Source organism: Protopterus annectens, chromosome 8.part0 (assembly GCF_019279795.1).
Source record: "Protopterus annectens isolate FY-2018-M chromosome 8.part0, PAN1.0, whole genome shotgun sequence".
NCBI classification, from domain to species: domain Eukaryota; kingdom Metazoa; phylum Chordata; order Ceratodontiformes; family Protopteridae; genus Protopterus; species Protopterus annectens.
The window spans coordinates 1,380,574,282-1,380,588,711 of record NC_056741.1 but is presented as its reverse complement, the minus strand read 5'-3'; the positions used below and the strand labels follow the sequence as shown (position 1 = coordinate 1,380,588,711).

Here is a 14,430-nt window from a genome sequence, read left to right as displayed (position 1 = left end):
CGGAATTGGACACAGTACAACAAATGGCATTCCTGACTACAGAAAAACAAAGAACTTCCTCTTTACTTCTTGGCACTAACAAAACTGAACAAGTTAACAGCAAGAAAATTTCTACAGGCCTTGGGCTTCATGGCATCATGCATAATCTTGGTCCCATTTGCCAGACTACATATGAGGAAACTACAGTGGTACCTAAAGAATTTATGGTCCCAACACAGACACAGTCTAGAAACAGAAATCCCACTAATTCCATGCTTAAAACAGGAGTTCCTATGGTGGGCTCAGGCATGCCAGTCAAACCCAGGCCTGCCCTTCCGCAGATGTCAACCAAGCCAGACCATCACAACAGGCGCTTCAGACCTAGGATGGGGGGCCCACATGCTGGACAAATGCGTGCAAGGAGTGTGGACACAGGATCAACTTCACCTGCACATCAATCTAAAAGAAATGCTGGCAGTAAAACTGGCAATCCAAAAGTTCAAACCATTCCTCAAAGAGGGCCAGTTGATGATAAGGACAGACAACACCACAGTCATGTGGTACATCAACAAACAGGGAGGCACTCATTCATACCCCTATGCAGAATGACCTTGGAGCTGTGGACCCTAGCACTCAGCTACAACATTCAGTTACAGGCAATATTTGTACCGGGGAAAGACAATACTCTAGCAGACATACTAAGCAGAACCACTTCGGATGCCCACGAATGGAAGCTGCACCCGGACATCTTCAAGACCATCTCAAAGAAATGGGGAATGCCACAGATAGACCTATTCGCATCACCTCTCAATCACCAGCTCAAAAAATTCTGCACAAGGACATTCCACCCACTAGCATGGAAAGTGGACTCACTCTCCTTCAACTGGAAAGGCCTAACACCATATGCATTCCCACCTCTTCCTTTGATACACAAGGTACTACTAAAAATCAAGGAAGAACGTCCAAGGATAATCCTGATAGCCCCAAACTGGCCAAGACAACACTGGTACCCACTACTGAAGAGCATGTCTCGAAACAACATGTGGCCAATACCCCTGATGCCTTTGATGTTAACTCAGAACAACTACAGCATCATACATCCAAACCTAAAAACGCTGCAACTGACTGCATGGAACATCACATAGCAGCAGCTAATCCAGAACTTTCCCAAAGAGTTAAAGACATTATTCTTGAAGCACGCAGACCTTCAACAAGAAAGAACTATGCTGGAAAATGGAAAAGGTTTGTCATTTGGAGTACGAAAGAGGAAAAGATGTGTCAAACATAGATATGCCTAACATTCTGGAGTATCTGGCGAACTTCTTCATTCAGGCCTGTCCTACTCCTCCATCAAGATACATGCATCAGCTATTTCAGCAGAATACAGCTTTGATCCTCCTGTTTTTCGCACCCTTTGCTCAGGCAGTTCCTCAGAGGAATCAAGAATGTAAAACCTCCAAGGAAACCACCATTACCAGCTTGGGACTTAAACTTTGTGCTAGAAAAGTTGACACTAGCACCCTTTGAACCAGCAGCAACAGCAGACCTACAACACCTGTCATGGAAAACTGCTTTCCTACTGGCAATTACTTCAGCAAGGAGGGTTTCAGAACTACAGGCCTTAATGGCAGTGCAACCCTTCCTAATCTTCCACCAAGATAGAGTGTCCTTGAGGACTAATCCTACATTTATGCCTAAGGTGGTATCCAGAGTATCTTTAAACCAGGCAATCCACCTACCTACCTTCTTTCCCAACCCACAAAACAGAGGAGAAAGAATACTGCATACCTTGGATGTACATAGACAGCTACGCTACTACTTGGACAGAACAAAAAATAGCAGAAAGACTGACCAACTTTTTGTAGCCTATGCAACAGGAAGGGAAGGAAAAGCTATTTCCAAACAGACAATCTCCAAATGGATAGGAAATTGCATACGATACTGTTACTCCTTCCATGGAAAACCAATTCCACAGAACATAAGACCTCATTCTACAAGGGCAACAGCCACTACCACAGCCTTCTTACGAGGAGTGGCAACCAAAGACATTATTGAGGCGGCTACTTGGACCTCCGTGCATACATTTGCCAAGCATTATAATTTGCCTCTTTATTCCAGATCCCGAGCAGGGTTTGCCACTGCTGTACTGCAAGGGATCTTAAACACACCATAATCTACCTTTATCCTCCTCCCTAGTTGGCTATGGTATTCTACCCACTTGTTATGACTGCAGATGCATCCATGAAGGACATAGTACAGTTTTGTACCTACCATAAATGTAGATGTCCGAACTGTATAGCATCTGCAGTCAGGATTACCTCCCTCCTTCCCTCTGTGGTACTCCTAGGGTGTTTACCCTCCTAATAGCTAGCTGTTGGGGAGTCTTTTATGGTGTATTTGTTTGTATATATGTACATATATGCTTATTGTTGTGTTTACCTCTATCTATTTGGAAACATTGGCATCTATCCAAATTTTACCCTGCAAGAGGGCTACTGGCATCTGGGGCAAGAAACACTGAGGAAAATGGCGTCGGCTGATGCTTTTATACCCGAAGACCAACAGAGATGACGTCGGGTGGAGTGCGACATCAGCCGAAGCCGGACCCGGACTTTGGAATCCGGCCGACTGCAGGGCTGCCTGACGACAGGACAACCCACTTGTTATGACTGCAGATGCTATCCAGTTCGGACATCTACATTTATGGTAGGTACAAAACTGTACTTTCTTGAACACTGGCACGAGTATGTATTCTTTAGTCATCTGGGGTATGCCTTTCTCTCCGTATTGCTGTGAGTACCCTCAGGAGCCGTTTTTCCACTAACTCACTGAACATCTTGATTTTATCTGCCTTGACCTCATCTGAGCCTGCTGTTTTCCTTGACTTCATTTTCCTTACTTGTGCTGTCCTTCTTCTAGGGTGGGAGTGCTCCTCTTCTTTTATCGTAGGCTTTTTCTCAGGCAATACAGCTTCTGTGGGGTTTTCTTCATTCAGAAGTGGAAGTGCTTCCATCTGCCTTTGATGTCCTGTGGACTAGTGAACAGGTTGTTGCTGAGATCCCTTATGAAGGGTGCCTTATAACTATCGTCTTTAACTTTTTGCCTTTGCCTTGCAACCTGATAGTTTCTTTGTGCTATCTGCAGAGTCACTTTCCACAAGCTGTTAGTGTGCCTCTGATACTTTGTTCTTTGCCAATGCAGCTGATTCGTTAGCCAGCCAGTATGCCTTCATAGCCTGGTCCAGCTTTTCTATCTCCCACTTTTTCTGCAATCTTTTCATTTAATGACTTCATGGACTTCTGCATTCTGCTGCAAGATTTCATGTACCTTATTTCCATACCTCGCTTGGCCACATATCTGTTCTATAGTCCTCGCTTTGTGTATTGAGATGCTGTCATTCTTCTTCAGCTCCGTCTATTTATTTTATTTTATTTTAATTTATTCATTTATTGGTCCGGGCCAAAACTGAAATAGGTCCATTTGGATCAGTGCTGCGGTTACCAAATTTAATGAATAAATAAATATTTTCATGTGTTTACTGAGGTGCAGTACTCATACAGTAGAACCATTTTCAGGTTCAGCCTGATGCATACAACTAAGTGAAAGCAAGAATGACAGTGCTGACTGTTAGCTAATACACTAAATTACCATTTCTTGGATGTGCATAGACAGTTGAGATATTGTTTGGCTGTGATCAATGACTGGAGAAAGCAGATCACACTTTTATTTCCTTTAGAAAAAATAATTAAAGCAGTATCTAATTAAACTTTATCAGAAGGGTGAGCTAACAGTGTTTACCGTGATTAACATGGACAATCTTATAGGCGAAAGGTACACACTAATTCTACCAGAGCACCATTTGCAGCTGTTTCTGTTGGCTTTCTCAGAAAAAATTCTGCCCAAAGATTAAGTGAGACAGCTACCTGGACTTTCATCTATACCTTTTCCAAACATTGTAAGTTGGATACCTACTCCAGAACAGGGATCTTCTAGAATCGCTTTTTTAAGACTAATGTCAGAGTGATTACTACTACTTTAGCATTCTTCTCATGTTTATGATAAATACTTCTGCATTAATGATCCTTATGATGGATATAGTGCATTTTTGATATACTATAAATGTGTATGTCAGATTTTAGGAAGTCATTGCTGCAGTAAAGATGCCTCCCTGCCCTATAAAAAAAAGAACACATGGAGCACATTCCAGCAGGGGGTATGGTTCCTTGCGGAACATGTGAAGAGGATCATACTGTTTGTTTTCCCTCTGTCTATATTTAATGAAAGCAGAACATTGACTGGTTAAGGGGTTGCACATTGCCTAGAATAGATGGTCAGTTTAACCCCTAGGTTAGTGTATTCCCTAGTCACACTCCTGGTTTGTCTTTTTTCTCACCAAAAAGAGCAAAAGATAGTGAGACTGCTCTCCTTTTCCTACCTATGGTCAGACTGGCATCTGATGCATGGGAAGAGACAAGCATGCTAGAGGGCCAGTCAACATTTCTGGAGTCTGGCTGGTTGGGACTGACTTTCACATATGGCTGCTTACCATTTCAATGAAAACTGCTGCAGCAATGATCCCTGTACTTGAGAATTTGCTGGTATGGTAAGTCACAGTTGTACTGTTTTTAATGATGGTGAGTTTCTAGGTAGATAGCATAGGCTGCCCTTTCTAGCTCTTTTTGGCAAGTGTAACACACCTTTCTGTGGCAATAGGTATTTTGTAGGAAGAACTTTGTACTCTTTTAGGTCTTCGATTGAAAAAAGAAAAGGAACATTTCCTGATAATATACTTACTCTACTCTACTTTCATAAAAAGAACAGAAAGTGTCACAGATTATATTTTCTTTTATCAATAGATTCCCTGCAGATGGGCACAAAAAGGGATGCAGTTTTCATCCCTGCCCTGGGGTACCCTACCTGCTATGCATATTTAAAAAGAAGAGTGATAGCTGACTGCAGCTTATCCACCCATTCATCTTTTGTACTACTCAGACATTTGCAGTTATAGATAGTACCCTCATACGGCTGTACTCTTTGGTAAGTGGGGAAAGGCAAGAAGTGTACTACATATGAGAAATGGTTCTTGCAAGACTCTGTGTGAGAATGAAGAGCTGTGATACAGGGAAGGCTAGCTTCACTACCAAACTGATGTCAGGGAGCAGAAGTTATTGTAAAGATAAACCTAAATATGAGCAGTTGTGGGCCCCCATTTCCCATACCATCTTAGTGCACTGCCTCTTTTCATGCTAGCTTTGCTACACATAACATTGTTTGACTCTACTAAGGTAGGAAATTGAATCCTAAGGTGGCTAATAAACCGCAGCTCACCTTTTCACTGTTAGTCATTTTGTATTGTCAAATTCAACAAAACTACTTTGGTAAAGTGTGGATTAACATCTGCTCTTTGCCAGGTTAACACACCTGTTCCGTTGTCTGAGTAGTATTCATTGCAGACTTGTAGAGGTAGCCTTTAAGTCATTTAAGCCTGTAGTGCCTTTTTGAATTCTTCCAGTTAACACCCATAGTGCTTTATGGTGTCCAGTCCTTTCTTGGGTATTACTTTTTAACTAAGTGACTTACCAGCTTATACTAGACAGAAATAGATTGGGCAAGGATTTATTAATAAAATGAGACTAGGATTGTTCTAGGATGTCCCACAGTAAAAAAAAAGAAAAAAAAAAAAGAGCCTTGATTATAAGTTTTATGATGACTTTTCAGAAAATGTTTTGAAATGCAAGGATGTGTGCAAGCTGTAAGAGGTGCAACATTCCACACCACATAGGTGTTAATCGACAGGCAAGGAAGAAGATAAGCTGATATGTAGTAGTATTGTTGTCGTCATCATCTTTGTTCACCTTTTAGTTAATGCCTAGTGATCTTGAGTGTTCTGAAGTCTGTACTTTTAGAGTGAGAAGCTGTTGATATGTTTGCATGCCATAGATTAGATGCTAACATTATCAAGATACAGTGTATTCTATACTAAATAATTAAATAAAGGGCTTTAACATGGTGTTCTGTAGCTAAAAAGAAGTAATTGTTCTATCTTCCTATTTTTTTCTTAGATACTGGCATTTTTAGACGAATTATTTATGTTGTTTACACAGACTGTATCCGTCAGTGCAGTGGTCCAACATATGTGGTAAGAATTTATTGTTCTTAACATTTGCAGTTATTTCAGAGCAGAAGATAGGGTGTCAAAGCAGTAAAATGTTGTGATGCATTCTCTTTGTTACAGGATTTCTTCTTCGTTTACAAAATTGTGAGGTATTTTGCAGGAGTAAAGTCTTGACTAATATTTTGACAGTTACCTTATATTGCTCTCACTTTTTTCCACAAGGAGTCATTCCTTAACTTTGAGTAATACAAGGATCATGCAGGAACTGTTTTTGGTGTGCATGCACTGGCCAGTGCATTGCTTTAATTCTGTCAGGTGTATAGATTGCTAGCACCTTCCTCAAAATGCACAGTTATCCAAAAAAAAATGTTAGTTTTGTTTTTCAGCTATATTGACAGAATTGTTAAAACTCCAGTGGCCAGCAGTGAGCTATTTGTCAGTGATGTAAATCTCGATAGGGCAGTTATTCTCAGCATGAACGGTATGTGTTCCACCAAGGTGAAATGATTTTCTTTATTTTGGCAGCTATACTGTTGCTTTGCTTTCAGTCATGTTTAGAAGTGGTAATAAAAAACAAAGGAAGCAGAAAAAAAGCCTTCTATTCAATCCTGTATATATCTGCTACAGGCTGTCACAACCACAAACTTGTTTTTTCTTTTACCTTCCTTTTTATTATGACTAATAAAAGAAACTGAAAGTAAACTTTTTTTATCAAAAGAAAAAATGCTGGAATTGCTTCCCCGTGATCATTTTTGTTTGAGCCACATTAGCACTTCTTACATTGCTTATAGAGCTAGTGTAATTTTCAGATCAAGTGTTTTCTCCTTAAGCCCCAAGTCTTAGACTTTTGTGTGATAGCACATTTGGTTTGTTTGTTTGTGTCTTTCAGCTTTTCCTGGTTAGGGGTCGCCACAGCGGAACTCCGGTCCGCTAATGATTGGCAGTAGAGTTTTACGTGCTGGCTTGCCGGGCATAACGCACAACCTTCAATGAAGGAACGCCCGTTCACGCAAGTCGCCACACAGAAGACGCTCTAACTGAGAATCGAACAGGCAACGTCTAACTGTGAGGCGACAATGCTACCGCAGCACCACCACCGCAGTATGTGATAGCACATTTGGTAATGCTTGTAAAAGTAGCTCAACTTTATCAAATGCAACATGATGTTACTTTCTCACGATTATAAAATGCAAAGCAAGAATGTTTCATCTTGTCTTTGGTAAAACTGGATAATGTGCTTCCATTTCACTGTTGCAGTATTTATTACAATAGGGATCTCCTGCTAGGGGTGGCCTGACATCTGGCCAGTATACCAAAGCCTTTAGGTTGCTTTAAGGTGCGCTGTATTTAACACGTATGCTCTTCATGTGGCATAGGGCATAAAGGTGATGTCTGAACATACCATCCTTAGAACTTCATTGTCACCAGTCCAAACGCCATTTTTTAACCATCAGTCTGAATGCCTGTTCCGTTGCTATTTGACCAAGCCGTTGCAGATAAATGCCCCATTGGGGGTTTATTTTATCTTTCTTTTACTTTTTTTGTTGTGTCTGGGGTTTCATGTCATCCAAGAAAGGTAAATGCCAGTGTGAGAGACAGATTCCCCTTAAAGACCATCATGAGCAGTGCCCTGATTTGTCTTGGAGCTTCCCCCCAATCGTACGTCCTGTTCAGTCTGTCAGTCCTTTGTTCGTAAAACCCTCCATAGTAGGCTTTCTTCTTTGACATTATATCTGGAGAATTAACGTCTTAAGCTACTTGCTAATGACACAATGGAGGGAACTTCCTGCTCCTAGGGTTAGCCACTGGAGAAGAAGGCCAAGAAATCTAGGCAAGATTCTTCTGCTTTTCAGTCTCTGCCAGACGTCTCTCCTGAGGTGAGTGAAAGCCCAGAGCTGTGCCTGGCTCTGTTGTTGGATTTGTCTGCCATAACCATGTTGGAGGCCGGTGGGGATATGACCTTAGGCACATCCAGGCATTGCAGATGTCCTCTTTGGACGTTCAGGCGGAACTGCTGCTGATTATTTCTGAGGGGCCTAAGGGTGTTCCTCAAATTTTGGTCAGAGAAAAAGTCCTAACTACATTTATTGAATGTTATCTGGGGTTGGAGCCTTCTAAGTTTTATAAGACAAATGTCCTCTTAAAGAAAAAGGAAAAAGCTAAGCATATTTCTCCAGCCCCTAAAGATCCATAGAGTGAGTTGCAGTCCTTCACTCACGGGTTTAGTGCTTTGATAGCTTTAAAACCTCCTCAGGGAGTTTTGGTTCCAGGCCCCCTTGGTCCTCTTCTCCCCTTAAGAGGCACAATGAAGAAGATTCAGATGAGGAATCCCTTGTTTACCCCTCTCAGATTCCCTCTCCTTTAGGCTATGGTCTGAGGGATAGGAATCTACCAGTCCTGATACTCCTATTGAGGCGATTTCTTCTGGGAACACACACTCGAGAATGATGGAGTTTTTTTTAAATGAGATTGTGCTCAAGTTTCTGATGTGCAAAAAAGGTATTATGAGCTCCTGGAGATGTATTCTCTCAGACTTTCTGCCTTCCTTCCTGTTTTGGCTGCTTTGTTGGATGCCTTTTCTAATTCTTCTAAGGCTCCTGACTCTCAGCCCCTTGTTCCCAAGAAACCTGATGAGTTTTGTTGGGTGCCTGAGGACTGTAAATGTTTGCATAAGTGCCCTTCTGCTGACCCCTCGGTGGTGCCTGTGGCTTCTGATAAGCCATCTCAGTTGGTTCCTTTTCCTAAGTTATTGCCTTCTGATAAAAATGGCAGATCCATTGAAAGGTTAGGTAAAAAGGTTTATACCTCTGCTGAAAATTTAATTTTCTGCTGCTAAAGCAGGGTGCTGTCATTCTAATGGCTCTGAAGTCTTCTTAAGACGCTCAGTCTTGCTGGCTGGCTGGCTTTTGCTGAAATCAAAGTCTGGTTATAGTTGCATTCACAGTCTGTTGCATACAGAAACTTGCAGATTATACCATGACCCCCCCGTTAATATTCTAAAATGTGCACGCTGATTGGCCAGTGTGCACATTGTAAATCGACTTATACTAATGGAAAAAGGTCCGGTTGCCCGGACTTTTTCCATTAGTATAAGTCTCTTTTAAAACACTGTCTCGCTATGTTAAAAGAGTTTAACATAGCGACACAGGTTTAAAAAAAGCAACAGAGATCTCTGTTGCTTTTTTAAAGCTGTCTCGCTATGTTAAACTCCTTTAACATAGCGACACAGTGTGTAAAAAGCAACGGAGATCTTGCTTTCTCCATTGCTTTTTTTTTAAACCTGTCTCGCTATGTTAAATTGGTTTAACATAGCGAGACAGCTTTAAAATAAGCGACAGAAATCTCCGTTGCTTATTTTAAAGCTGTCTCGCTATGTTAAACCCATTTAACATAGCGAGACAGGTTAAAAACGGAGAAAGCAAGATCTCCGTTGCTTTTTACTGTTTCGCTGTGTTAAATGGGTTTAACATAGCAAGACAGCTTTAAAATAAGCAACGGACTCTGTTGCTTATTTTAAAGCTGTCTCGCTATGTTAAACCCATTTAACATAGCGAACAGTAAAAGCTGGAGATCTTGCTTTCTCCGTTGCTTTTGCCACAACTCTGATGTACTGCGTGAGCATCGCAGTACATCAGAACTGCGGATACCAGACAGCTGCGGAAGGGCAGCAAAGAGGCATTATACAATGCCATTATTTAAGAAAAGTAATTATTTCTTTTCTTAAATAATGTCATATATAATAGCAATAACACGCCTGGGTGTGGGTAATGCGATTTAACCACGCCAACCGTGGGTAAATCCGCATTACCACACCGGCGTCGATACTATAATATACACTGATGAGAGAATATAATTTGCAGCACCAAACTCAGAGCAGTAACAAATAACTTTTTATAACAAACCAAACGGACTAATGTTGCAGCTTCAGGTACTGTTATACCTTACTTCTTGAACATGGATGATGTGAGAGATACAATATTACCTCGGAACAAGTGTGTGTGTTCCTACACAGATATCTCTAACAATGTTATCTGTTATAGTCTCTTTATACTGTTCTAGTCACACAATTCAAATCCTGTTTTTCTCTTGATATTCTATTTTGGACTTTGTATGAGAACATCTGTTTGCTGATGTTTGCAGAAAAATATGTTTTTATCCTGTAATGGTATTGTCTTTTAAGGAACCATCTTGTGCAAATGCTGACTTGATCATTCAAACTTCCCTGCTTAACAATGTCATATGATAGAAACATGCATAGATTGTTTTCCTGTTGTCCATTCTTTACAGAAGCAGGTTCCTGTTTTTTTACATTCTTGCCAAGTCTGTAAGAGGTCACCTTTCTTGCTTACAGCGTACTGATTCTGAGGAAAACTTCCATTAAGCAAATTCCTTATTTTCCAGGCCACAGTAAGTTTAGTATGGATGCTGATCACATATTACTAAACTCTATTTCTACATTTAAGCAAGCTTTATTTTATTTCTTATTTATGTTGCATATTTGTAATAAAATTACTTTCAAGCTTAATATTTTGTTGAGCATATTCTTACAATTCCCTCTTTTTATTTTTTAACTTACTCAAAACACTTTATACTGATATGTATTTTTGATCACATTATATAGAAAACACATTAAGAAACAAAACCTTTAGTCTTCTGTTGATGCAAGTCAAAATGCAATTTTACATAGTCAATGCAATATCAAGTATTACTACTAAAACTGAATATATTTAACAACTTTTTCTTTTACAGATCATTCTGTGAAAATATTCCGTTAGTTATGAGCTGTGTCTGCTTTAGTTTTATTTTTTAACTTGATTCATTTATTCTTTTGGAATCACAGAATTTCATTTATGACTTAGAAACTGTGTGTTACTCCAAGCATTTATACACTGCTGAAAATATACAGTTTTAATGTCATTTTAACCTCAACATTGTGGTCATGTCTCTGAACTGCCCATTAACACCTTGGTAAAGTACTGAACTGGGCTTAGATATTTGAATGTAATTATTTCAGTATATTTAATACTTGTGGATTTAAAAAAAAACATGATTTATACACTAAAGAATGCTATGTACATATTAGTCCATTAGCTGTATGTATACAATAGTTTAATATAATATTTCTCTAACTGGGGTAACCAATACTAGTACAGATAAAATGATCCAAAAACCAATAATAAGACTCCAACTTAAAACCAAGTGATAATTTTACAACTTGACAAATTACTTTTGAATTTGTTACTTTACTATGTGTCCTATACAGTATATATCTACACAGACTGTCTGCTACTCATGGATTTCAATCTAGTAGGTACCCTGGACTCATTTATTTAAACATGTTTTTTACACATATTCATTACTAGACATTAATTTCATTTGTACTGAATTATTTTGTATTTGTACATAGAGACTGTAAAGTACATTTAGTCAAATCTTACAATGTAGTAACATTAAGCAAAATCTTGGAAGATTCTTATGTCTCTTTAGAAGTATGTAGTGGAATTGCCACCAGAGACAACTACATACCCAGCAGTTAGAAACATTCATGCTTTTTGCATACCAACATTCTCTTGCCAAAAACATATTAAAAATAGTGACCATTCTTGCTCAATTTTTACATACCTTTACTCTCCCTTGTATAGCTTTATTAAAGCAATTTTAAGTCATCATTGTATAGCTTTACAGTTTAACAGGTTATACATACAATTTAATACTAAACAATACAATAATAACTATTAATACTAAACAGTAATAATAACTATTGTGATAGCTATTAGCAACTTGTAAAATATCTTGTCCTGTCAGGTTTAATCCAGTATTTATAATGCACTAATACCGGTTTTCCCCTCCCCCTCGAGAGTATTGTCAATAAGGAATGAGAAATTATTTATTTTCTGTAGCTTTATTTTAGACCCTTTTGCAGTTTGTACTGCTCACACAGTCAGTGTAAAACTGAGAAAGTACCCCTCCCCCTGTAGTATTACACTATTGTTCATTTGTTTTACAATGTGAAAATAAAATGTATACCAGTGCAACACTTTGGTTAAACATTTACTTTATTATGTTACTAACAAACTATAGACCTTTGTCTGATTTGATCATTTTTTGGTTTTCAATGACAGAATATATTTTTTCTGTTGCCTTTGCTGTCTACTACTACTAGCAGTTATTTGTACCCTCATGTATACTTTATTTGAACTGTATGTATGCTATAACCCATTTGCTGTCTATACTTGATGTAACTCGAGGTTTTTTTTTTTAACATTTACTTGCAAGCAGATTATCAGTGACACATATGCACAATTGTGATGTTTTATTACAATTACCAAAAAGTGTTGCATGTGAACATTTAACAGTTATGTTTTAATAACAATAATGCTTTACAAAAACTCAAGCCACTTGTCTGGCAGTCAGTCTTGTTTTTTTATCTTATCTGCTCAATATTTCCTGCAACTATTCATCCAGTCTAGGAAGATCTGAGCTCACATTTTACACTCTGTAGACCATAGTTAACTCTTTTAGCATTGTTCTTTAAATCATTTGTTAATACACTTACAATTTAATAGTAAAATGCAGTTATAAAACACTTAGTATATTTGTGATTTGCATAACTATGCATTTATACTACATAACTAGACATTATTTTACAATTAGCTTACATATTTTTTAACTTGGATTTCAGTATTTTTTTATTTATTTAACTGCTCTGCCATTCATTTTACAAAAACTGCTTGACTAATACCATCCGTTATTTTATTTCTTTTTAAAATTCAGGACTTTAACCGTTTGGTGTGGTGTTACTATACAATTATAAAAACATTGTAAAAAACAAATAAATATTAGCTTAACTAACACATGTTTATATTTACATTTGCTGTTGTCTGCCTGTTATTCTTGTGCATTGTAACAGATATATTTTAGATGAAAAGAAAATACATGCATGTCAGTCTTGTGACATTAAATCTTTATACAAGCATGTCAGTCTTGTGACTTTAAATCTTTACTCTTATTAACCATTTTTATTTAATTTTATACACTACAACAGTTTTACTGCGGTGGTGGTTCTGCGGTAGCGTTGTCGCCTCATAGCAAGACGTTGTCCCGTTCGATTCTCAGCCAGAGCGTCTTCTGTGTGGAGGCATACGTGAATGAGGCGTGCCTTCGTTGAAGGTTGTGCGTCAGGGCTGGTAACCCGGTACGTAAAAATCCACTACCAATCATTAGCGGACTGGAGTTCCTCTGTGATGACCCCTAACCGGGAAAAAATGAAAGATACAGTCATACACTACAACAGTTTTGTGTACCTTTTTGACTATGCTATGAGAATGGCAATTATTTGTTCTACCTTACTGTAGTACAGATAAATGTCTTGCTTGAACTGAATGGAAGTTTTAAACATTTGAGAATGATTTGTCCAGACACTAGATTCTACCATCCTACCATGTATACTTAACCATTTTCAAAACACAAACATATAAAATATATCTCTTTTGTACAGATCAGCTGTTGTTTCCTGCTCTTTCCCAATGTTCTCTTAAGCTCAGCTGTTGTAAGAAGGAAGTCAGTCTCTGTCAAGTCAGATAATTTATTTTCTTTATCCTTTAACTGCTGTTGAAGAGTTTCCTGTAATGTTGCATGGTCTTTCTGACATTTTCAGTAACCTGTTCTGCTGAATTTAAAACTCCTATGCACTTTTGAAAAAATGTTTGTATAACTTGTCTAAATATCCTGAACTCATTGTGTCTGTCTCTTAGAAGTTTATTACATTCTTTTGTAACAAAATGTACTAGAGGTCCTGTCAGTAACTGATTTGACTCCTGTTGCAACTCTGAGGTAAACCTTTTACATATGGTGCATATGGCGACAGGACATAGCTGTTCAACATCTGAATGTAACGGAAACACTTTACCCTTAGTTAATTTTTTTATCATGAAAAGGTCCGTCTTAACAGGTTATTTTTTCAGCAATAGCATGCAATACTTTTTTATGGCGTGGCACACAATGCAGTTTCTGTTGATGCACACTATAAACATGTCATACCCCACATATGGTTTTCTTTGAGATACCAGTCAAATATTGTAATACATGTGTGTTAATGCCTTACTATCAACCTGCCCTAATAAGGTTTTACATTTACTAATGTGCTGTGTATACCAGCATTGCAATTTACTAAAGCTTGGTTTACACCTGCTGGAATTCTGTCGAATAGCATCCATACTAAAAAATGTGACATAGAAAAAAGTCTTTACCAGTTAGCAAAAAAAACAGGTGATCAGGCTGTTGTTGCTGATGGCTGGAAATTTTTCAGAGGCACTCAAGAAGTTGGTGAAACACAA

The 14,430-nt window shown here is 38.5% G+C and overlaps 1 protein-coding gene across 1 annotated transcript in view; it reads left to right on the top strand.

Moving 5' to 3' along the window:
* The window catches only part of SIDT2 (SID1 transmembrane family member 2), a 1,446,738-nt gene that overhangs the window by 1,125,080 nt on the left and 307,228 nt on the right, over positions 1–14,430 (top strand). Inside the window, exon 27 of the mRNA XM_044080965.1 lies at positions 6,042–6,115. Within this exon, the coding sequence (XP_043936900.1) occupies positions 6,042–6,115 (74 nt within the window). The remainder of the gene's footprint in view (positions 1–6,041; positions 6,116–14,430) is intronic.